Source organism: Symsagittifera roscoffensis, unplaced genomic scaffold, assembly GCF_963678635.1.
Source record: "Symsagittifera roscoffensis unplaced genomic scaffold, txSymRosc1.1 SCAFFOLD_25, whole genome shotgun sequence".
In the NCBI taxonomy this organism is placed as follows: domain Eukaryota; kingdom Metazoa; phylum Xenacoelomorpha; order Acoela; family Convolutidae; genus Symsagittifera; species Symsagittifera roscoffensis.
In genome coordinates this window covers 178,403-204,438 of record NW_026971149.1, presented here as the reverse complement: position 1 = coordinate 204,438, position 26,036 = coordinate 178,403, and the positions used below count along the sequence as shown (strand labels likewise).

The following is a 26,036-nucleotide window of genomic DNA, read 5'->3' as shown; positions in this document are numbered from 1 at the left end:
AATTCAACCCACTCCATACTTATAATCCGGCGATGCTCTTTTGCCTGCTGCTGGTGTTTTAATCTCAGCTATTAAAGAGAAACGCCACGGCCCAAATTACAATTTCGCCAACTTTTTTCCACTCTTCTAATCCATATTTTCCATATTTTTCACACATTTTCCATACTTTTCCTACTCGTTCATACCATTTAATTTTCTTTTCTCTGAAGAAATAACTGTTCACACGCTTTGTTGCACAAGTGGGATCCTAGCTGAACAGTTTTGCAGCCACTAACAAGCGAAAATCAGTTAAACGGCTTCCTGTTTGTAAATAAAATCACCCCTTTAGCCCTGCACTAGTTTCATTTATTTTATTTACTTTTATTTTTTGTGTCCTTCTATTTTTTCTTTCGCTCCTATAGTAGTGTAAGAAGAAGCACCTCTTGTTTTTTTGTTTCTTGCTGTGATTTGCAGTTGAGAATAAACTCGGATGATTCTTTCATTTGTTCTTTTTCAGCCCTCTTTTTGTACTTGTTTGTTTTTCGCCTGTGGCAAATAAGGAAGCAGACCAGTTTCAGGGTCAGGTAGTCACACTCAGTTATATCTTCTTCTTTTTCCACTAACTAGTGTCTATACAGAAAAGGTAAGTTAAACAATAATTTCAATCAATACCAAATTCTATTCCAGATTGCTGCTTATTTAAAAACAGAACTATGTTATATATTTTCTCAAGAGTTGACGATGAGTCGTCAATCCATTTTTGGAAAGAAATCAGTTCAATATATTTTTTAGAAGTTTCTGATTAAGGAAAAATTAAGACTATAGTTGCCTGATCTAAGTTTTTCCGTTTCATATAAGACCCAAAAATAATCTGATTTCGAAAATACTATCAAAATAAACTAACGAGATTACTCTACAGCACCGCACAAACATATATTTAATCGTTTAATTTCTTATATGGAGTTTATGAAAAAATGCTTATTAAACATTTGTATCATATATGAATCTTGTGAAACTTGCATTTTTACAAAAACCCTAAATGTATTTTATAGCAAAATTATACTAAGAATTTACAAAAATTTTCCAGAAATAGTTGTTTTCATTCTAAGTATTTATAACATGACTACAAAACATTTTTACAAAAACAAACTCAAAAGTGTGGATGAAAATATTAGGGCTGGGAGGAACTAAAACGAAAAGCAAAATGGACGGCTCAAATAAAACAGAATTTCGAAGTTAACTTCTTTTGCAAGACTAACAATTTGGGCAAAAAGCGAAAAGATAACAAAACTTCCCGGGTTAACGTCCATTCAATAAAAATGCCAATCATGCAATTTTATATAAGGAATTTATGGAAAAATTGTTTGACATTTAGTTTTCACAGAAGAAAATTGTATAACAAACATTTTATCAATCGTTTTTTTTTCGAAAATTGTTTTCAATTGGTTTAAAACTCAAACAAATAAGGCAGTTTTGGTTTTATATGAGCACTTTAGGCATCAAAAATAAATTTTGAACAAAAAAATGCTTGTCATACATTTTCATATATAAAAACTGTATGATATGCATTTTTCCATAGAAAATGTACAAATTGAGGTATAAAACTTTTTTTATCCCTAATTGTTTGCAAACTTGATTCTGTACTCGAACATATATATTACGAAAAAAGTTTTGCATGCAACTTTTGACTTTTTTGCTATAACGTAGTCAACGTTGATTTTTTTCACCCAAAAGTTCCAAAAATTACAAGCAATGTAGTTTTATAAACATACATTTGTTTCATATGCTGCGATAAACATAAATCGTTCAAAAAAATTTGGCCTCTTTTCTCAACCACCAAAACTTTCTAAGTTAAATTTTTCAAGCCATATACAAAAAATATAAAAATTTTTGGCATTTAATTATGTGTGAAAATGTTAAATTTAATTTATATGGTTGATATCACCAAATGCAGTTTATCTGCGTGGTAACTGCCAGTTACACTTCGGGCTTCATTTAACTGAAAATCTTTCGTTAGTGTGATTCGGATAAAATACAAAACTAAAAAATATATTTTCTATTATGGAAAAATTGCGTGTCACTCAATTTCATAACACGGAAAAAATAGTTAGCATACAGTTTCATGGTACCAACAATAGCTTTTGCTATTTTCATAACATCTCTGTAGTAAAAAGTATGGCAAAAATCTTGAATTTATTTCCAAAAGGCGGCAAAAAATGCTTATTTTAAAATTTCTTAGTATGAAACAAGCACTTATTATGGTATTTTAATACTATTTTTTTTTGGTATATGAAATTTCATGAAGTATCATGATAAGCATTTTATTCATAGTATCAAATTTTAAAATAAGCATTTATCGCCGCCTTTTGGAATTAAATTCAAGCTGTTTGTCGACCCAGGTTATTGCGTAAAACATAACTTCACAAATACAAAAAAAGTATATCATCCCTTTGCATATCAAAGTTTTTAATTGTTTAATAAAACATTAATCCATAGATTATAAAACATTTTTGAAAAGCATAAATCATACAATTGTTGATTTGCTTGTAAAAATTGGAACGAAAAAGTTGATTTGCTCGTAAAAAAAATGGAACGAAAAAATTGTAGTCAGTAAGCAACTTTCAGGCACACTAACATTTTTGTGCGTCTACACTTCCATAATTGTAGTTTTAAGTTCACTTTTTTCTGGTCACATCGAATTTTCTTGTCGTCCAATTTTTTGGGCCCTAAAAATTAGTTATTCTTTAGTTACTCAAAAAATCTTTTTTCCAAATAATAACAATTTCTTGCTTGTAAACAGTCCATCCACAAAAAAAATGGCTATTAGCATTTTTTCTGAAGCCAATACTTTTTAAAACTCTTGTATAGCTAGGTCGCTTAATCTAAATAGGTCAAGAACAGGCGCTGATTTTGAAAAACTAACTTTAACAAGCTTTAAATTCTTGGTTTTTTATTTCAAAAGTAAAACGTAATTTTTGACGAATTTTATTTGCCAGATAGAAATTTGTTTGGGTCGGCTCTCACTGTTCTTGCTCTATATTTCACTTACCGTAAAAATCATTTCAAATCATTTTTTAACTATTGAGTCGGGTGTAGCTTTTTACTTTTTTTTACAAAACCAGATTGTTCCAGTTTTAATGCAACATTCCGTATTATCTGTGTTTCCAGTTTCAGATGACGCCAGCTTATCAAGTTTTCTCACTCCTTGTGGGTTTTATTGGAATAGCAAAATAAAACAGCAAGTCTCTAAATGCAATATATCGTTGAGATCGTTGCCACTTAACAACTGGGTCAACTCAAAATACGATTTTCGTACGATAATCATACGATTTTCGCAGTTTAGTCCGTCCATACACGTCATATTTCATTAAAGTTTTATGAAGACATGTCAAAGCCCTGTTTTCAGGCGCGGATCTAGGATTTTCTCGAGATGGGGAGTGGATTTTCAAAAAAAAATAGAAACTTTTGTCGACCTTTTTTATAGGTCAACAAATTGATTTTTTGAGCTCTCCTATAGAACTACAAAGATCCTGTTTTGGCCATTATTTCTGCGCCGCATAAATTTTGGAAAAAACAGGCCGAAAAGGGCGTGCGTTCCCCTCTCAAAACTAAAACATATTTTGAAAAAAAAAGCAGAAAAAGCGCGCGCTCCCCCTCAAAATTAGTATGTATTGGCGCCCAAGGCGCCTTTAGAAAAATTTTAGGGTCCGTCACCAAAAATGAATATCTCAAAAAAGTAGAAAGGGGGACCCTTTGGGTCGGCAGGGGGTCGAATCCCTGAAGAAAGACGTCCACCGCCCCCCGCCGCCTTCTAAATCCGCGCCTGCTTTCTGGTACCTGGGTCGAGGTCAGCTGATCTATTTGGATATCTTCATACTTGTCGCGCCCATTATTATTCATAGTGCGATGCAGCTGAAGAAATTATAGTGTAGAAAACTTTTTGATGATATTCTGGCACACTCCTTGAAAATACGAGCTGTTCAAAAGTAGACTTTTATCAGATAAATTTGAGATTGATAGTTATCACTATATACATAGTATTTATTTTGTCCAAGGTCCATCAAAACAGTACAAAGATTTTTTTTCAATAAATTTTGCCAAAAATTGATGCCTAGGGTGGTTTAATCACTTTTGGTGAAACAGGGGATAATACTGTTAATTTCTTTCAATTAAATCATAAATTGTTTAGAAAATGTTTTGTTCCGAATTCCCCTTAAAAATGGGGAGAAAAAATCCGAAGGGGGAGTTTTTTTCTGACTTTCGTAACGAAAGTAACGGAATATTTGTGCTCAACAAATTTCGACTTTTTAACTAGCCGTTTTTAATGGAATTTAAAAAACTAATTCAAAAGGTATTGTTGTCTTGAGCTTAAATTTGAAAAGTCATTTCATCTGTGATCATTTTTCGCGCGTCCAGACAATTCGGCCAAAGACAATTGGGCTGATTTGAAATTCAGACAATTCAGCCAAAAGTATGCAGACAATACAGCCAGAGACAATTCAGCCAGTAGAGTGACCGCCGCAGTCGAGTCAACGTGTTGCGAGCTTGCCAATAGAGGGTAGGACTCTATACGAATTTTAGAGCCGGTTATCGGTGACCTTAAACCGAGAAATAACTCCTACTCCGGAGTTTTTGGCTGAATTGTCTGAATTTCAAATTGGCTGAATTGTCTTTGACCGAAATGTCTGTTCGTAAAGTTTGTTTCGAGCTATTAACTCTTAAGCGGAGATTCAATGATTCGTCTTGGAATTTGTTCCAAATTGGTTGAAGGCAGCTTATTTTTCTTGATTGATTTGTTAATAGGAGCTTTGTAATTTATATGGCGTGTGGTGGGATGATTTTCACAAAAAATCTCAAAAAAAAATCGTTCTATATTATTACATTTCTTTTTTTTCGTTAATACTGCTCAAAAGGCAGTTGGGACATTCAGTGTTTTGATTTCCGTATGATTTTAGAAACTTCAAAAAAAGTCAGACCAACGACTATGCAATCATTTTATAGCTAGTATTATGGCTTGTACTCTAATTTTAAAAAATTAGAAAAAATTGCTGTCGAGAAAAACGGATAGAACGTTTTGAGTTAGGACCGAAGTGTATAACTCATAGAGTAATTTCGGATAGGGTACACCGTCTGCTCGTCACGCTATCTTATTTTCGGCCGGATAGATTCGTGCAACTTCTTAGTCTAATACCGATCCTAATCTTACTCTTATACTATCTAGTCTCAGGTTGTTTAACTAGTCTCTGCTAGGCTCAATAGATCTAGGGTATACTGGTTTATTGCGGCTGCTGAAGTACTCGGGAGAGTTCAACTAATTTCTAAGTTAAATTCAAATCTCTCTGGTGCTGAAATTACAAGTAATTTCAGCACTTACAAATAAGTGGATTGTTAGTTAGATGGATCATGATTGGTTAATATTAAATACTTTACATTGGTAAAATATCTAATTTATCCAATCATAAAATGTAGTTTAGATCAGGTTCCACCCATCCGGGTTTTACAGAGTTTTTTAGAATAGTTTTTCTGCAATTCGAAAGATGGATGATGGGCGTTGGTATTTGGCGAACATCTTATTTCTTCTGGGTTTTCTTATTAGAGAAGTCCCAGATTCAATCATTGTGTCTTCTCAAGACAACGACTGGGTTTTCGCAACAAACTCAAATCTGATTTCAGAATGGTTGGCTATGTCAGGTTTTTCTGTTTCATTGGTGAGAACTTCTTTGTGTTTGACCTTGTCTGGGAATGGCGTGGAGATTGTGCGTGGTGGGGATGCCTGGTTACTCGGATCTGTACGTATACTTGAACATCGAGGTGGTCATTGGTCTAGTTCAATGAAGTCCTTTTCTGCGAAGTCAAGTCGTACTCTAAATCCTTTGAGTTGTGATTGTGGGCGGCATATTGATTGTAGTTGGCCATTCTTTCTCGAGTGTAGTAGGGTCGTTTTGTCTTTGGATGTTCGTCCTTGGTGTTGTATTCTGATCTATGTATTGCATAATGTAATTTACATTTTATAAAACTTTTATTAGTTTAATATTTTTTAATTATGATTTTAGTTAGTTGTTTTCACAAAAGCTTTTTGTTTTAGTTCAGTTATTTTGAAGAGTTACTCACCCTTGAGTAGCTCTTATTAAAAATAGGAGTGTGGTCACAAAGCGTGGATGTAGCACGGTGGGTTAGGCCGGCTATAGAGCATGCTCAGGACGTCCTTCCTGGTGGGTTAGGCCAGGAGTGGGAGTATGATTGCATGCGGTTTTTGTGAGAGGTCCTGTTATGTGACAACGTTTTATGTTGGGTTTGTTGTGGTTTTTCTTATGTTTTGTTGGTTGTGTCCTTTTTTCAAAAATCAAATTGTTTGTGGTATGGGTTTGTCTTTCGACTTTTTTGTGTTTTATTATTTCTTTCTTAGACTTTATAATAGTCTTCAAAAGAATAATTTATCCAGTTTTAAACTGGGTTAATCCGGTTTGGGTACCGTTGGTTTCCTTTTCTTAGTCATGCTGTTATGCTTTGTGTTGTGGTGTTTAGTAAGCTGCATTGGTTAGTTTTGTTTAGTATATAATTCCTTTCCAACCGGGTTAAAGGAAAGTTTGAAACGTGTTATCTTGTGTTAGAGTTATCGAGTGTGAAAGCTTGAAACTGAAATTCATTATTTTAAACAATTCTTCGTGGGCGAGCTGTGCGAGTGTGGATAGAATTCTTATGCGAGTGAATGAAAATATCAAAAGGTTAGTACTGCTTTTGCTTCTTATGAATTTACTACATAGAATTTTAATTTTACTGCTAGTTGTTGGGGGAAATTAAGTTACAAATTTTTATCATTATTAGATTTACTGCTGGTGGGGGGAAAATTTATAAATTTATTTACTGCATTGGTATTATATTTATTTAATTGTTGGTGCAAAAAGTTAATAGGGTTTTAAACAGTTTTGAAGAAGTTTGCTATTTTTTATTTTTCTTTTGTGAATTTTTCAGATGATCGTTGGATGAAGGCTAAAATTCTAAAGAAAACATGGATAAAGAATGGTGAGTTTCTAATGTTTGAATTAATTAGTAATATGTATAATTCATACTTACCTGTTAGTCGTCGGGGAAGAAACCGTGGGGGAAAATGTCGTGAATGAGATCTGAAGTTGTTAGTAGTTTGGCTAATATGCGGATGATATTTTTAGTTTGAAGCAGTGGCCAAAGCAATTGAAGTGCCTTAATTGTGGTTAGTTCTTCAGTGCCAACTGCAAATTCATAAGGTGTGTTTTGGATTAGATTATATAATTTGTGGTTGAATTTAGTGTTATGGATGAATTCTAAAATGGGGATTTCTAATGGTTGTACAAACTCGTGTGGGATGAGGAAGGGTCGGGATTCTTCTGCGTTGAAGGTCTTGGTGATGGGACAAAAGATATACATTTGGGTTATGGGATCATAATTTCGAAGAATACCATGAAGGTTAGTATCTTTAATGCAATATGTGAAGTTAAGAAAGAATGGTGAGGTGTATTTGGAATTGATGAATTGAAAACGATGGTGTGGTTGTCTGGAGGGAGTGTGTAGGTCAAATTGATTTTGGATGAAAGGATAATAAGTATATGTGTGTGTTTGTTTAGTGCGCAACATAATATCGTGTGAGCAGTGCAAATCTCTTTCATGTGGTGCAAGGAAATGAAAGGTTAGTGAAAATATTTGGAAGCGTTCTTTAAAACTTTCGTAGGCTTGCGTGTCTGTTAGTGCTTCTGAGATAATGTGGTCAAACTTGCGATCGAAGATATTTAGTGTAAATACATATGGTGTTTTAATGAAAAATTTCTCGGTAATTTGTGGGTTAGCGAAGCGATCGTCGTCTAAGAATTGATCTTGGTTAGTTCTGATGATGTTATGGTCGTAATATTCTAGTGTATATTCATTAGCTCGGGGTGCAGTGTGTGTTTTTAGTGATTTTTTGTATCCAATGTAAGTAAATTGTCTAGGTGTTAGTGGTGTAGTGAGTCGATATAGCATGTCCATATTTCGTTCTATATCGATATGAGTGTTAGATAAAGGTAAGCAAAGGGGATTTGTAAAATGATAATATGAGGTCCAAGGAAGGGTAGGCATTAAAACGTATTCGTCTACAAAGTTACGTGTCTCGTTAGTGTCATGAGGGGTGTTTAAGGTGTATTGTGGAAATGAGGGTAAGGTGATAGCTAAAAATTCTTTTGTGTTAGTGTGTTGTGGATGGTTGATGTATTCACGGGCTGTTCCTGGTTTCGCTGGGAAAGGATGGTTGGGGAACTTCCTTTTAAAAGTGCGGTAAGCTCTATTAGTGCTGAGTGAAGATACAGTAGTTGTGGATGATGGTGCTAATGAATCAGTATAAATTGAAGAGGGTGTAGGGGTAGGAGGGTTGGATGAATCTATTGTGGATGAGATTTGGTTTATGGTTGGGGTGTCAAGGTGATAGGATTGTTGTTGTAAGGTAATGAAATTATCTAGTTCTGGGGAGATTCGGGGGGTGTCTGAAGAATGAGATGATTGGTTTGAGTGAAGTGAGGAGTAGGTTGGAGTGACTTGGGAAGCATAAGAGGGTGTAGAATTGGTTGGGTCAGGGTTATTTGGTAGTATGGGTTGAAAAGGGGGTTGGGAAAAAATTAAGGGATTGGTGTGAAAATTATTTGATGGAGATGGTTCGGAGTCGGCAAATTCATCGGGGGTTTCAATATTCGGGTTATTGAGTTGTGAGATGGAGTATAAAACTGAGATGTGTGAGTTAGTATCGGAATTCATGCCGGATGTTACATTACTGGATGGGAAATCGGGTGGCGGAAAAGCAAAAAGTGGTATTATTGGGATTGGAGTGGTGAGGTTGGTTGGGTGGGAATTTGATCGGTGTAGGGATCCAAGTTGTCGGCTCATCGTGGGCTAAAAAAATTATTATTTTGAGACTGAAAAGCGGTGGTATGGGGTTGTTCTATAATTTGTTCATAAGTATTTTCATCTTGTGAGTGGTGTGGCATTATATGTTGGATGGGACTTTGTGATATGGTTGGTCTAAAATTATTATGTGTTATGGCTAAATTTCGAAAATTACGTGGGACTAGGGATAATGGATGGTTATGTGGTAGGGGTGGTAACTGTGGTGCTGTTGGTGTTGTGTCTGCATTGTTATGTTCTTCGTCGTATGTGTTCTGTCTTGTTGCTATTTTTGTGTTATATTCTTTTATTTGTGCGTCTAAAAGAATTTTGTTTATAGATGTAGAAAATATTCCAAAAAATCCTGCAAATAGTATGCGTGCTACACTTGCTTGTCGATTGACTTGTGTGTGTATAGCACATGTGTTATAGATTCCTTTTAAGAGTGAAAAAAGAAATCCAATAAAGTTAAACATTGCGTATAAAATAGTTAGTTTTTCTAAGATGTAGTAGGGCCATCCTAGAAAATCAAGAATTTCATTCTTGAGTGTAACAAAGCTAAAAATATTGATAGGTGATATATCTTGGGGACGGTATTTTTCACCGTTTAGATATATATAATCTTTAATGTCTTTAAAATATCCGCTATAGTCTTGCGTATAGATGTCTGCAAATCCTGCGGTTTCGGCAAGTTTGCGTAAGTTTTGGTCAATTGATTGTCTTTGTATTGTGTCCATTTGTGTTAATAATTCCTGGAATTGTTGTGTTCTAATGTGATGTTGAATATCTGATTTTGAGTATATTCCTATTGATTGTAAGTCTATATTTGGGTTTCGAGCGATAGCGCGAATGCTTTCTGGTGAAAATTTTTTGAGTGATTGCATTAATGTGGGATATGGGGTGAGAAGGTAATATTTATCTTCATCAGGGTTTAGTTGTACTACGTTGTGGCTATTTTCTGATCCACATGGAACTGCGGTATCCCAGAAATAGGTTCTTCGTGAAAGTGTGTCAACGAAATGTACTTTATTCTTATAAAAGATAGGGATTCTTTTATAACATCGTTTATCTTCAAAAACGTACAGTGGTGATACTTTTTTAGTACAAGTATAAAACCATAAGATGTTTCCTTCATAGTCTAAAAAATTTGATCTATTTCCTGATAGTAAATATCCTGCGTAGGGTATTTTTAATACTGCTAGTGCAAGTGATTGTAATATTTGTGTTCTTTCTAATTCGCATAGTTGGTGTAATGTTTCTAATTCGGAGAGTGACATTTCTTGAAAAATTCGGCTAATCGTGTAGTCTAGTTTCATATCTAAGTGAATATCATAGTGGATATTACCAAAATATGTATTATTCATTAGTGATAGTTCTTGTAAACGTGTGCTTTGATCGTTTTGGGGTTTTAAATGTCCACCAGGTTGACCTGTATTCTTTTGAAAATTAACTGGTATATATGATGTTCCTTCGTTTAGGGGATGACTTGTGGCGTATGGGTCGACTTTTATTTTTCCAGTGGTCATGTCGAATCCATTTTCGTATTCAACTAATATTTCAGAGTATTGTGTTTTGTGAAGTGGGCTTCTGTATTTACATGCAAGTTCTGTTTCTTGATATATTTGAAAACGTGTTAATTTATTTTCTATATTATGAATGTTTCGAAAATTTGAACTTATTTTGCGTAATGGATTTACATGTTCATATGGTATTGATTGTATAAAATATTTTTCGTGAAATTTTATCATACGAGCGTGTATTTTTGCTACTTGAAATGTTGTACATGTGTCTTCGGGGAACCAAACAATTGTTGCTTGTGTTCTGGTTGTAGGGTCGCAATAACCTTGGTCGTTTTTACAAGGTAATCTAATTCCTTGGTAAATCATTGTGTTGTCTGATAAATCTCGTGTGAGTTGTATTTTTTCGAGTTGTATTTTCCAATCGAAAAACATTATTTCTTGGTATCCTTTATTTTTTGTGTCTGCTTTGCAGTTTGATGGGTCATTTATACCAATGTGTGGTATCCAGTGTTTATCGTGTATGTCATAGGTTAATCGTCCGTGTGCGCCGTTGTATGGGTATTTTTCATCTAATTTTATATGTCCTTGATATCTTTCAAGTTCTGCTTGATGTACAGAATCTGAAAAAACTTGGAAATATACTAAATTTCTATCTGTGTTTTTATTTTTTGTGATGTTTAGTCGGAGTAACTCGTTTTTACAATCTTCGGGATTGAGATGTAAAAGTCGTTCGATATTACTTTGGTAGAATGATTCGTGGTCAAGTCGGTTTTTATTTCCATTTGAGACTTGTGAACAATGTACTTTCTTTTCAGAAAATGTTGCTGTGAATTTATATCCTATAACTGTAGTTGCTCGGGCTTTTGAATAAAGTGTTGCTATGACATTTGTAGTTTCTATGGCTTGGGGTTCTGTTTCGCACTGTGATACTTGATTTATTGCATACTTGTGTAGTGTTTTTTGTTCGTTTTCTTCACAATCGTAATGTGTTACTAATAAATCTTGGGGTCCTGTGCGGGGAGAAGGGTTTATGTTTTGATTTGAGATTACTAGAAAAAGGAGTTGGAGAAAAATTAATAATTTTAGAATATACATGTGTATGATAATCCTGAGTATGGGTTATAAAATGTGATGTAACCAATTGTGTTTTTGGTATATCTGTCGTATTTATATATTACTTCAGTGGTTATAAATGGTGGTGGTAGTGATTGAGCTGTTATGTTTGGTGGGTTTAATGGGTAGGGATGTTGAGTAATGTTGTTTAATTTAACTGTAATTTCAAACTTTAATTGTAAACTGTTTTGTTGAAGTATTTGGATATTGTGATCACGGATATCGTCGTGAATGTCTTGTCGGTATTGTAATCTATTAAGTGCCCAGTTGTGGAGGCGATTACTTTCTAGATGTTGTCCAAATAATGGTGGAGGGGCTGTAAATGTATTCCAATCTAGTCTTAAAGGGATATTTGTTGATGATTGTTCTCGATATCTGGCGTCGAGATTATTTGGAAAATTTAAGTTAAAAGGTGGTGGTGAAATCTGGCTTATTGATGGTGTTGATGGTAGTGATAATGTTTCTGGTAGTGATGAGGATGTTGTTGTATCCGTAGAAATATCTATTGGATCATTGACTAAATTTAATTCACCTTGTGTAAATGAATGTGTTGTCCAATATGGTAGTCGTGATGCCTGGTTTGGGGGGTTAAAGGGATTTTCACGTATTTGTTCAGATGTTGGTGTTGAACCTAAGTAATCTGATGGTAGTCTTGAGGTGCTACGTTGTGAAAGAAGCGTAGGTGTTTCTGGTAATATACCAATGGGGTTTTCTGGAGTGTTTTGTGATGGGGATTGAGGTATATCAAAATGAACTCGGGGAGTTAGAAAATTCTTGTTCCGTCGAGGATGTATAATTTGTCTATTTATTTCGACTGTATTTTGGTTTTGACTAGGATTTCTTATTCTACTTAATTCTTGTGGTAGTGTTGGGTATAAGTTATATGTTGGTTCGCTTAGAGGTGCTTGTCGTTGAGCTGGTTCTAGTGGTTCTGATAAACGAGCGTGTCGTTCTTCAAAAGTGTATGGGTTATCTTGAAAGGAAATTCGTGTAGATGTTTGAGGATTATTGGTAGTTGAAGGTGTTGTTGGGTTATCTTGGGATGATGTCGGTGAAGACTGACTTGGTGACTTTTGGGTAGCAATTTTTGATAGCTTTTTGGTCTATTCTTTTATTGAAAAAGTTAATGTTTATTAAAGTATTCTTCTAAGAAAAGAATTAGGAGGATTGTTGCTAGAGCGAATGTGATGATTGCTTTCTTTATACATTTGCATATAGTCAAAATGAGGGATGATAGAAATGTTATGAAAATTACAAATAGTAGAAAAATATCAGTTCTACTGAAAATAGTTCGTATCATTTAGACAATTTTATAAATCGTACCTGTGGATATAATCAAGGGTTTTTGAAAGTTGGAGAAATAGTTCGAATATAGTGTAGAAAATTAAAAAAATATTACAAAAAATGATTTAGAGTATTAGAAAAGATTCAAGGATATCAAAAAGAAATATTATGAAAGTTTCAAGTATCGTAAAAAATTGTTTGAGGTTTGTGATAATTTTAGTGACTGTTTGATAGAAGAGCATTTAAGAAAAGGCTTCGTGATCGAATATTTTTTGTTGTTTGGGGCAATTTTCAAGTGTGGTCGGATTATTTATTAGTTTTTTGACAAGTGGGTTGAGTTTCGTAAAAAATTGTTGGGGGCAATTTTTATGGTGATCGGGAGGTCTTCTTTGTCTTTATTTTCATTTGTCAAATGATCTGGGGTATTTTTGAGATTTTTATACTTTAGGCTAAATAAAATGGTCGTTCTTTTACTTTAGGCTAATTTAACATATTTGTTTGGGGGGTATTTGAGGGCTGAGTTGGGGAAATATTGTTGATCTTTGGTTTATTAGATAAGGGAGGGTTATGATATTATGGTGATATTTATTTTAGTTGTCAAGTTGGAGTGGTTTGCTTATTTTTGACCTGGAGGTCGTAGAGTTATAGTTATAGATATGCCTGGAGTTTAATATTTTTCGTCTAGTTGGTTTGTGTTAAAGTTATAGAAGGTGACGGATTGGATGAATCCTATTGGCTAATTTTGAACTAGAATCGCTGCGTGTTTATCAGCATGTTATCTTGAAAAATGAAAGTGTGAAATGTTTCAGAGGTGCAAAGATTTTTAAATGTAGAATTTAAGGTTGTTTTTGAAATTCAACTTTCTTTAATATTTTGGATTGTGGGATGAATACTTTATAATTTTTACGTGGTTGATTTCTAAGTCGTGAAGACTCTCTATGTTCTGATTTGTCGATTTGTTTTTGGGGTATTATTTGTTCTGTCATTTTTCTATTTTTTCTTTCTTTTTGAGATGTATTTTGATCGAGATTTTTTGTATTGTTTTTTGTGGTGTTTGATTTTGTATTTTGATTTCTGAGGTGAATATCATTTTGTTCCTTTGTTATGGTGTCCGTATGTGGGTTATTTTGAATAACTTTTAAACCTGTAAAAGAATATAATTGAGTTAGTTCGCGGAGTGCGTATTCTTTTGGATAATAAGGTAATAGGTTATTTCGGTGTTGAACGATTTCTTTTTTATCTGAGTCGGTGATTTTATATGTGACATCAGTGGGTTTTGCAATTATTTGGTATGGTCCTTTACGAAGGGGTTGTAACTTTTTTGAAATTCCTTTTTGAGTATTAAAATTGGGTATTAAAACAAATGTTCCAATTTTTAAATCGGAGGCTGGTGTAAAGCGTGAATTTATTTGTTCATTAATATTTTGCCTTTGTAACAACTTTTTTGTTACCTTTTGGTAAATTTCATTGTGTTTTTTATCTCTGTTTAAAATCCATTCGGTGTGTGTACCGGAGGCTAATTTAAGAATTTGTGGGTGATGAAAATGATCTTCATCGTGTGTATGTAATGGTAGGTTATAACAAATTGAGTCTTCATTTGGTTGACAATAACCTTGTGCGTTTTTATGAGAGTTTGCTGTAAACATTATTGGTTTGCGTGGCTTTTGGTTAAAAACCATTTCATATGGTGACATTCCTAAAGTTGTCGTGATTTGTGAATTATATGCTAAGGGAAATAGTTTTACATCTGCTGACCATTCGGTATATCTTGTATCATTTCCATTGATGATACATCTGAGATATTCTTGTAATGAACGGTTCATACCTTCGACTAAGCCGTTTGTCCAAGGTGCGTGAGATGTACGTGGTTTGTGTTTAATGTTATATAAATGACATAGTGTGATGATTTCATTATTTATGAATTCTGTACCGTTGTCTGTAACTAAAATTTCTGGTAGTCCGAATTTTGCTGTCCAGTGTTCATAGAGTGTTGTGTAAGCGTAATAAGCGTTACAATGTGGTACTGGGTTAAGTGCTACATAATGTGTAAATGCGTCAACAATTACCATAATGTAGGAGTTTCCTTCGGATGAGGGTGAAATTGGTCCTTTGGTATCAAATGAGATACGATGATTAAAGTACAAGCTTTGTCCTTTAAAATCTTGTTTTTGTGCTATTTGTTTTTGATTTGGGTAAGGTTTATTTAGTTGACATACTATACAGTCATTGCATAGTACTTTTATCCAAATTGGTGCATTTGGGAAATAAAAGTTTTGTATAAAATTTGAATATGTTTTTTCTGATCCAGAGTGTCCTTTAATATTTTGTGTATGTGAAATATTAAAAGCTATAAGAATCATACTTAAAGGGAGACAGGGAACTGTAGATTCATTTAGTTTGTATTCTAGAAGGTCTGTGTTTTCGTTAATTGTTGTATTGTTGAATTTTCGAAAATATCTGAGGAGTGTTTTGTTTCCTAGAATAGTTGAATCTGCTTTGATAGGTTTAGTTTTATATTTGTGCCATGATTTCAGTTGTCGAATTACTGGGTCAAGGTTTTGATATTGTTTCAGTGTTGAAATTGTAATTGTTTCTGTTGGGGGGAGAAAAATGTTTTCGATTTCTAATTTAGATAAGGGTATTGTGTCAAGTGGGTCATGGAGGTCAAAAACTTGATTTATTGTGTATTTTGAATCGTTTGTTTGTGGTCCTGATAAGTTTATTTTATCGGTCAGATTTTCTTTTTCAATTAGTGGAAAATGGTCTTTTTTAGGCGGGTGTTGTTTTATTCTTTTTTTGTTGGGTGTTGTTTTTTATCCATTGTGAATATGGGATTGGTTTAAAAGTTGATGTTCCAAGTAGATCAACTTCATAGTGATTATTTTGACAATCTAGATAAAGTGGGAAATGTTGTAAATTATTTATTTGTGATTGTTCAACGTCAGTTTTTACTGCATATTTGCATTCCAATCGGGGTGATGTTTCATTTTCTGCAAGGTAGAATTTTATGTTTTTGGGTATTTCAACTGTGGTTTTTCGTGTAAGTAATTCAGGTGGCGTATTTCGACTTAAAGTGTCTGGTAATGCAAGATTTTTTCCTGCGGTCCAAACTATATGTAAGTTTGGGAATTTCATTAAAATGAGTTGAAATCTATAAACTCGGTGGTTTGGATTAGACTTTTGTGTAAAAAGAAAGATGATTGGTTTATGGTCTGTGAATAGAACTGTGGGATGTTTTGATCCAAGTATCAGAAATTCATATTCTGTTAGTGTATATATTATGGCTGTACATTCTCTCATTAGAGTTGAGAGTCTTAGTTCTGCTTGAGTGAATAATCGGGAATTTGCTGATATGAGGTTCATTTTATTTGTACTATTATGTGATTGTAATAATGCTGCGCCGATGCCAAAGTTCGAAGCATCGCACATTGCATAAAATGGTTGATTTGAATCTGGAATTGTGTTTGAAATTTGTTCAGTTAGAAGTTTTTTAATTTCTTCAAATCGTGCTTGATGTTCTATATTCCATTCAAAATTATTTTGTTGTCTAAGTGTGTTATAGAATGGTCGTAGATATAATTGCATTTTATAAACATATTTGCTTAAAAAGTTTAACATTCCAAGGAATTCTTGGATTTTCTTTTTATTTGTTGGTGGTTGGAGTTTTTGAATAGCGTCTATACGTGATTTCAATGGAGTGATTGTTTTTCTTTCTATATTATGCCCTAAGAATTTAACTTTTGTCAAAAAGAAGTGTGATTTATCGGGGGCGGCCTTCAGATTTTCGTTCTGAAGTATTTGGTGATGTTGTTCTAAAACATTGAACATTTCCTCTTTTGTTTGTGATTGCATAAAAACATCGTCTAAACAGGTGATTGCGTTTTTCTTGAGTATTAGTGGTCGAAAAATTTTGCTCATAAAAGCTGAAAATGCTGCTGGTCCTATGGATATTCCATAGAATAAGCGGTTGAATTCGTATTGTTGATTTCCAATAACAAATTGTGTTAAGCGTCGTGATTGTTCATCTAATGGCATTTGATTATATGCACTATTCATATCGGCGGTGGTAAAGTATTTTCCGTTTATTTTTGTTAAAATAACTTGTATTGGTTCAATGGGCCAATTACACTTTGATTCATCTATGAGTGAATTGAGGTATCTAGCATCGAGAACAGTTTTTAATGATTCTCCTTTGGCTAGAATGATAACAGGGTTGATAAATGTGTTGCCTTTTGGTTGTTCCTCTTTGTTTACTGGTGATATAATATTGTATTGTTCTAAAATGTCGAGTAATCTGTTCACTTTATCGTGTAAGTGAATTGGTACTTTACTTGCTCTTTGTTTTTTGAAAACTGCGTCTGGTTTTAATGGGAGATGTAGTGATGAGCTGATTTTGCCAACATCAAATTTGGATGTTGCATAGACTGATGAATATTTAATTAGCTGTTTTGCTAGTTTTTCAAATTCGTCTTGTGTTATTTGTGAATGTTGGAAATTAAACATTGTTAAAAATTTCTGTTGATTCTCTGTGTAGTTACTTATGTTGAATGTAGGTTTGAAATATGGGGTTTTTGTGAAATAATCCGTATTTCTGTTTTCGTTACTTATTATATTATTTATAGATAATTCTTCATTAAGGATTGTGGATTGGCAAATATCTAGTAATTGGAGTATATTTTTTACACGATATGCTTTTTCGTGTATTGGTAATATTGTAGCGTTGGTTTCGCAATAGCCTAAAAGTCCTAAAGGTAATGTTACTTGGTAAGGTGTATTGTTGTATACATGTAAGGAAATAATATCTGAATTCGAGTTTTTCAAATATTTTATTGATGAGATTGTGATTTTGAAAAACTTATGAATAGGTTTGAATTCAAAATCTGACATATAAAATTTTTGTTTGTTTTGTTTTTTATCATATTGGTGAACTTGTTTGATTGAAAAATTATAGATGTTTCCTGATAGTGGTTTCAAGTGTTTTCTTTGCTGGTTATATATTGGGTAAAATTTTGAAAAAAATGGTGGTTGTTTATTTAATCTTTGAAAAAATGTTAGGGATGTGTCTTTTGTTTTTGTATATTTATCTTTGATTAATATTTTACTATTCAAGATGTTGATTGTTGGTATATATTTAGAGATAAATGGTATTCCAATGATATTATGTTTAATATCAGTGATATGGAATATTTGTTTAAATGGTTTGGTTAAAATTTTGTTTTGCTCCATTGTTCTTGTGGGGAGAAGAAATAATTGAATTTTTCCGTAATTTATTAATGTTGATCCTTGTGCTGTTGCTAGTTTGCTGGAGGTTTCAAGAGGTGTTAGCTTTGGGTGTAAGGTTTTTATTTCATTCCATGTGGGAATGTTTATTATATTTGATTCTGCTCCTGAATCAATTAAAAAATCAATTTCAAGATCTGGTGGTTGAAATTCTTTGCTTTTTGGGCTTTCCAAAAGAAATGGTATTGTCCAAATTTTTTCTTTGGGTTGTTCTTTTTGTATGTTTTGATAGATGTGATTTGTATTCAAACATTTTGTTTTTTCTTTCTCATTGGGTTGGTTTGTAGTGTTAATTTCATTAGTTTTTTGTGTCGTCGGTTTGGAATGGACGGGTTCAATATAATAATTGTGAAGGAGTTCTGATTGATTCTCATATATGTGTGATGAAAAAGGTTCTTCATATATAACAGGTTCATAGTCGTTTTCGACTTTTATCATGTTGATGGAGAGAGTGTTTTCTGCATCGCTTTCTGAATCTGATGATTCACAGTTTATTTGGTTGAGTTGTAACGTATCAGTTACTGTGTCATCAATACCTGGAGGGTCTGATGTTGTTTCTGGATTAGATTGTACTTGATTAATATGTCTTTGATGTTTAGGTGTACTACTTCTGTGGCGATTATTAGAATTATTATAGTTATTATTATTCCGGTGTGGTGATTGGGAATAATTTCTATAACGATTATTATAACTTGAGTGTCGATTTTGTGAATTATTTCGCGATCTGTTTTGGTAATTATTGTTTGGTCTGTTATAGTTCGATCTATTATATGAGTTATTCCTTGATTGATTGTTCGGGTAATTCTGGTTTCGGTTGTTTGAATAACTTCTATTCCGATTATTTGAGTAGTTTCTATTCCTATTGTATGATGAATTTCGTGATTGATTGTTTGGATAATAACTATTTCTTGATTGGGAATTAGATCTAGAAACAAATCGTTGTGTATTTGAATGTGATCTGGAGTAGTTATTTCGACTATTTGGTCTATTGTAGTGATGTTGTGATGAATTATGCGTGTTTCTTCGTTCTGGTGATCTTCCTCTATAACTTGAGTTATATGGTGATTGATTTCTTGTATAATTTGTATTGTTCGGGAGTGGTTTTCCTGAACTGTTGTTGCTGTAGACTGTTTTGTTCGGTAGATTTTGATCTTTTTTCATGTATTGATAGAATGATTTATTTGGTTCTTTATATTTTTGAGGTTTATTTTGATTGTCTTGCTGTTTTTGTCTACATTCAGAAATACTATGTCCGTATCGTCGGCAATAATTACACCATTTTTTGAAAGATGGTTTGCCTTTAAAGTTTGGGTGTTTTTCGTAAATATTGAGTATTTCAGTGATTTTTTCAACGAGATCTGTATCTGATTCTTGTATATTATTTATATTTGTGGAAGCTGTTTCAATTCTGTTAACGTATTGTAATTTCAGATTTTCCGTTTCTTCGAGTTTCATTGTGATTTCTGCTTGTTCTAGTTTGTCTACTAGTTTTCGAAAATCTAAATCGGGTTCTCGAATTGACGAAGGATGGGATGCTCTCTTTTTTATTGCTATTTTCCTTAATTGTGGTGTTAAGGTCATCATTAAGATTTCTGTCATCTTTGTGTTTTTATAATCATGTGTATTTAATGAATATGCTTTTCGAACTAGTGTTTCGATTCGTACTGCTAATTGCTTGTTGGTTTCGTTTGGTAATCTGCGAATTTCATTACATAAAACTCTTTGTTGTTGTTTGTTTCTTTCGGAGTCAAACATTTTTGAAAATTCTTGTGTAAATCTTTTCCAATTTGATTTTATTTCTATAGGCAATACTGAAAACCATTTTTGGGCTGCGCCATCTAGAGTTGTTTGTATTAACGCTGTGCGTCGATGTATCCAGTTTTGATGTAGTGGCGTATTAATTGGTTCAGGTCCTATATTTAAAATCAAATTTGCTGTGACTGCATTTAAATAGTCTTCTACAGAATATTCAGGGTCTGTTCCTGTGAATACCATTAAAGGTTTATTTGATGTTATTGATGATCCACCCATAAGGTATGGATTCATCGTCATTTGTAATGATTCTGCTGCATTTGGCATTTGAGAAAAATTTGAAAGTTGATTTCTTGTTATTTCGTGTTGTTGAAGATAATATGGGAGTGGTATTTCATTTTGCATTTGTGCTGGTTGGTAAGAGTTTGCAATCATTGGGTTTTGTTGCTGAATTGGTTGAAAAGATTTATTAATTGGGTTTTGTTGTTGAATTGGTTGTTGAATTTGTGTATCTATTGGTTGTGGAGAAAAAATTCTATGATATGTATGTGGTTTCTGTATTCCTTGTCCACGATATTCTTGATTATTGGGTGTAAATATATCTGGTTGTAAGAAATCATCATCTGAGGATAAGTAATCCATTTGATAAGATGTTTGTTTTTTATTTTTATTTTGTTGAAAAAATGGATAGTTTTCACTACGATCCTGTGGAGGATGTAAATTTGTGTGGAAATTTACTGAATTAGGTGGTGCCATTGGGTTATCCCAGTTTTGAGATCTTGTATAATTACTAAAATTTTTTCGTGGTTGATAATTTGTTTTTGATGGATGTGTGTAATTATAATTATGGTCTGCAAAGTTGTTTCTAGTGAACGTTTTGCGTGTTTTTGGCGGTATTGTCATGGGTCTGTATGTTTGGTAATCCATGTGTGAATATTTTGGGGCAACCGAAGGTTTAACGGTTGATTGTAATGTTACCTGTGTTTGTGAAGAATTTGTATTTCTTGGTGTTGTTAAGTTTGGACGTATTGGTGAAATACTTTGTTGTGTAGTTGTTGTGTGTACGATTTCTTCATTTATGAAGTGTGATGGTGTCTGGATATCTTGTTGAGTAAGATTCCTAGTTCCATTGAGGTTTTCATTGTGTATGACTGTAGAGTTTAAACTATTATTTTGCATATCGGGTAAAAATGTATTATAGTTTAATGGTGTTGCATCAATGGTTAATGGTATTACTCGTACATAATCTCTTACATAAGATATCGTACTTATTGCTTGACTTGAGATTGATTGTGGGAAGTTTATGAATGCGGGATGAGACCATTCGGGGTCCCAAACATAGTCTGATTGTTCTGTGATGGCAGTATCATCGTTAGAGTTTTGGGGTCTAAAGTTTTTTCTTGCTTGTGAAATTAAATCAATATTATGTGTGAAATAATCTATTATGAACCATGCCAAGATTTTTTGTAAGTCGTGTTTTGTATGTTGTGAAACTTCATCTTTCGTGAAATTTTCTTTAATTATATTTAGAAAACTAGAGAGTAGTGTGATTTCATGTCGTACTCTTATATGTTTAGATGTTTCTGTTGGTGAGACATTTGGTATCTGGATTTCGTTTTCTAATATTGAGATGTAACTATATATTATCGCAAAAACTTCATTGGTGAATATGGAGTTTGCTCTTTGTGAGTTATTATATTGGATGCTTTTTATATATTCTGAGAATATTTTTGAGAATTCTAAATCAAGGTCGTCTGTTTGAATTATATATTTACTGTGATTCTGGTTTGGTGAGCTGAATTCTATGGAGTAGATTCCGTATTGTTGTGTTAGGTTACATATATCTTTTAGATAGTGATCGATAATTTGTCTTTTGATTTTTACATCTGGGAACTCTGTTTTACATGGACTGATTCCGGGTTCAAACAAATTTAAGAGTAAATTTTTGCAGAATATATGCTGTCCTCTATCAGTGGTTGCGTCTACGATAAAGGGGAAAATATCATCATCATCTGGACTTTCTTCACCTGGGGTGTGCGTTGAGCTCATTTTTTCGTTCGATGACTGTTAATATGTAATTATCAATGTGTCTAATTGGTTGATTCCAATTGTATAAATGTACTGGTTTGTGTTTATACTGCTTTATTATTCTTCTTTTTCCTCTTTTTGATGAATTTGAAGTTGTTTCTGAGTCAGAGAAATATAATTGATCGTGAATTGGGCAATTTTTATCTATTGATTCTTTTAGTTTATAAAGTTCGTCTAAACTGTTGGTTTCTGATTCTGAAAATGCGTTTCAATTTTTTGAAAATCTTTTTCGTGTTATTTGTCTTTGTTTAGTTAGTATTTTTCTCTTTAATGTTTGTCGTTTTGTTCTAATGTATCCAACTGTTTGTGTATGAGGTGTGATTACAAGGTCGTATTTTTTGTTATTTATTTCACAATTGTGTAAAACGATTGTTTGTTTATTTCCTAGGTTTTTAAATGACATAAGGTTTAGGATGACGGATGCAAAAGGTTGTTAAATGATTTCTATTTGCTTAAACTGTTAGTCCTTACGATTTTTTTGTTAGCCTAACCTGGGTCTATTTGTTCAGGGTTGGGGAGAAAAGTATATCGATTCCGAAGAATGATTTTATACTTTCTCGTGGCTAGTATAAGCTAAGGTGTTAACTTACTTAATCTTACTTAAGGGTAGTGATTGTGTTCAGGGTTGGAGAATAGTAAATCGATCCACAAGGTTCAGGTATAATTAGAACGCGAGTAGTTCGTTACATACTATTTTAAACTTACTAAGTTTAAGATTTATCCTGGGTCTGGTAAGAGGGGGGATCAAGTGAAGGATGAATAACCGAAGTTCTTCACTGTTTATCCTAATTTGAATGATTAGTTTTGTTCAAAAATTTCTATTAGTCCTGGGTTTTTAGAAAGGGTTGGATAGTGAATCGACGTTTGAGGTCGTTAGACACTCGTTTAAGTGGGTGGGGGAGAACAAAGTTGTTCTTTTTGATCAAAGGATAGGCCTTGATGATCAAGTTTTAAATTTAATTAAATAGAAAATGATTTAAGATCCAAGGATAAGCCTTGATGATCTGATTTTAAAATTAAGTGAATTTAAGTTTAAAATGTTTTAAATTTGTGTAAAGAATAGATTTAGTATTTTTATGATGTTAGTGAGCTTATGATTGCTGTTATGTTTAGGCGATGAAGCTGGAACAACAGGATGATTTATAATTACTAATCATTTATTGTCATGCTACTAATTTTTATTTTTATTTTTCAATAAATATTTTTCAAACATGTTTTGTATATTACTGCAGAATTTTGGAAAACGATCTGAGATCTTTTTATCAATCGTTATTGTATATTAATAATTTTGTTTAGCACCTGAAATGATTTTGAAGATTGACTTCAAAATTTTATGTTTGCAAATGAAAATCTAAATTCATTGCTAGTAGTATTCTAAATACAAAAGTTTGTTCTGGCTTTTGCCGAACTATCATATAACTATATGGTAAGTTTCTGCTTTGTCGTATGTCGTCTCTGGTTCGAGGTCTTCTTCCAATTCCGGGTAGTTCTGTTATCGTTCGGAATATTGGCTTTGATCTATTGAGTCGTAGAGACATTTCGATTAAATTATTGTCGTATAACATTTTGTAAATGTTTTGTCTAATTTCTAATCTATTATTGGTTAATGCTAAGCTATTAAGGTCTTGTTCGAGACTTATGGTCGCACCAGATGAGTTAGGACCGAAGTGTATAACTCATAGAGTAATTTCGGATAGGGTACACCGTCTGCTCGTCACGCTATCTTATTTTCGGCCGGATAGATTCGTGCAACTTCTTAGTCTAATACCGATCCTAATCTTACTCTTATACTATCTAGTCTCAGGTTGTTTAACTAGTCTCTGCTAGGCTCAATAGATCTAGGGTATACTGGTTTATTGCGGCTGCTGAAGTACTCGGGAGAGTTCAACTAATTTCTAAGTTAAATTCAAATCTCTCTGGTGCTGAAATTACAAGTAATTTCAGCACTTACAAATAAGTGGATTGTTAGTTAGATGGATCATGATTGGTTAATATTAAATACTTTACATTGGTAAAATATCTAATTTATCCAATCATAAAATGTAGTTTAGATCAGGTTCCAGTTTTATTTCTTTTGCTGACGTTATTTGTTGGAAGAGGGCACGTTTGCCCACAAAAAGAGGCACTTCCAAATGATTTATTTTGTTTCACCATATATAATTAAACTTTTGCTGAAAATGGAAGCTCAAATTATAATTTCGATTGTTACACTAAGAATGCTTGAACAATTTTGAAAAACGTTTTCAAAAATTTTCCCGCTTTTAATAGTTTTTCTTAAAGATTCTTTTTCCAGGTCATTACGTGGTCAAAAAATTGTGTACCACTGGCACAGACACCTGCTATCCTTGATCAAAACATTTTTTCTCATTCTTAAGAGAAAATTTTTCTTTACAACCAGGGCCGGATGTAGGATTTTTTCGAGGGGGCCGGATATGGGTTTCTTAAAAGGTACCAAAGGGGCGACCCTTTGGGTCGGCAGGGGGTCGAATCCCTGAAGAAAAGGAACGTCCGCCAACCCCCCCCCCCCCCCCCCCCCCTAAATCCGCCCCTGTTTACAACACTCAATATATTCTAGTTGCACTCATTAAATGCGCTGATATAGAAACTGGTACAACTACATGGCGGCTCTTCGTGGTTTTTATCTGTTTGTTTCATTGTGCTTGTTCTTTGTTTTCGTCCAACTGAGCTGTCTGCTTTGTAGACATGGCGGCCTCTGTGTTGAGTGGGGACAACATGCGCATGATGAGACAGAGACTGCTGCGCAAGAAGCCGATGAACGACGTAGCCGAAGAGGCACCCCTCACCTCATCCTCCAAATTCAACAAGTCAGTTCTCAGTTGCCATCAACACCCCTCCCTCGCACGCGTTACTTATTCAAAACAAGCAGAGGTTAACTATGGAATAGATCCTGATTTCGGATAAATCAAACTAGATTCAGTCAGAAAAATTATGAGTAGGCCACACAAACGAAATATGGTGAGAGGACTAGGAATACTATTTGTGTGGACCTTCTTCGTTGATGTTCTTCGGGTGGACAGATTGAATTCCCTCCCAGCTCACTTGAAACAGTCTATAGACCATTATTCGTTTTCATTTTCTGCGCAGCAACCAGATTTTTATCTACAACAGTTCGAAATTTTGTTGGGAATTTTTTGAAAAAATTTGACAAAAGTAGCGTTTTTGGGCGAACGACTCGCCCTGAAATTATCGGTATTTTGAGCCGGATTTTGAAGTGCATTAGATGTTGTAGGATAGTAGCAAAGGGAGAACTATTTTGGTGGCGAGGGGGTCAAATGAAATCCTTGAGGGTCTAAATCCACATCTATCTTCCTATCTTATCATCACCTTATGTGCTTTTGTCAGTTGTTTTGATGTTAAGAATATATGAAAAACATCCATATTTGTCTTGTGGACTGGTATAGATACCAGAACAATCCTTCCACTTATCAACAACTGACCACTTTCAGAGGAGTCAGTGCTTCCTTATGAAACAGGCCAGTGAATACTTTCAGAGCAAACACTTGTTTACCATCTCTGTGAGCCACTTAACCTAATCCGAGTGAGAGAAAGAACCCATGCGGACAACAACAGGGCAGGGCAATCACTCTGCCAACAACAGACTCTGTGTTCACTCCACAAAACAACCTATTTTACTTCAGGCTAATTATAAAACACTGTCTTTTCTCAGAGGGATTTGCTAAAAGTATGATTTAAAAAATGACACAGTGCCAATAAATATGAATATAACAGTAACTGACTACAAGTATAAATACATATCATGATTTCTCTTTTATGGGTTAATGTTATAAAAAGTATTTCACTTTTAATGTGTAACTTCTGTACAACTTGGAGTTTTTTTTCGATTAAGTACCGCAGTTCCTGCTCCTTCTGGGCACCAAAATAAATCATTTCTTTTTCCCAGTGAAGCTGTACTTTTAAGCCACAGCTGCGCCAGACATTTGCCGGAATCCCAGGGGGGAATAAATGGAAATGTGAAGAGAGGAAACATTAATGGATTCCGAAGAGAAACAGAAACAAATTTGTGATGGCCTAATCTGCATTTTATGCCTCTTGCGCGCTTCTTTTCTAAATTGAAATGCCCATTTGTTATACATGGTCTAGCGAGCAATCAGAAAA

General features: G+C 33.7%; 1 protein-coding gene across 1 annotated transcript in view; it reads left to right on the top strand.

Annotated features, from left to right (window-relative positions):
• Nucleotides 1-26,036, top strand: part of LOC134856180 (solute carrier family 7 member 14-like) — a gene marked incomplete at its 3' end in the record, with an annotated part of 55,153 nt that overhangs the window by 16,444 nt on the left and 12,673 nt on the right. Inside the window, exon 2 of the mRNA XM_063872547.1 lies at nt 24,601-24,724. Coding sequence (XP_063728617.1) covers nt 24,603-24,724 — 122 coding nt within the window. The remainder of the gene's footprint in view (nt 1-24,600; nt 24,725-26,036) is intronic.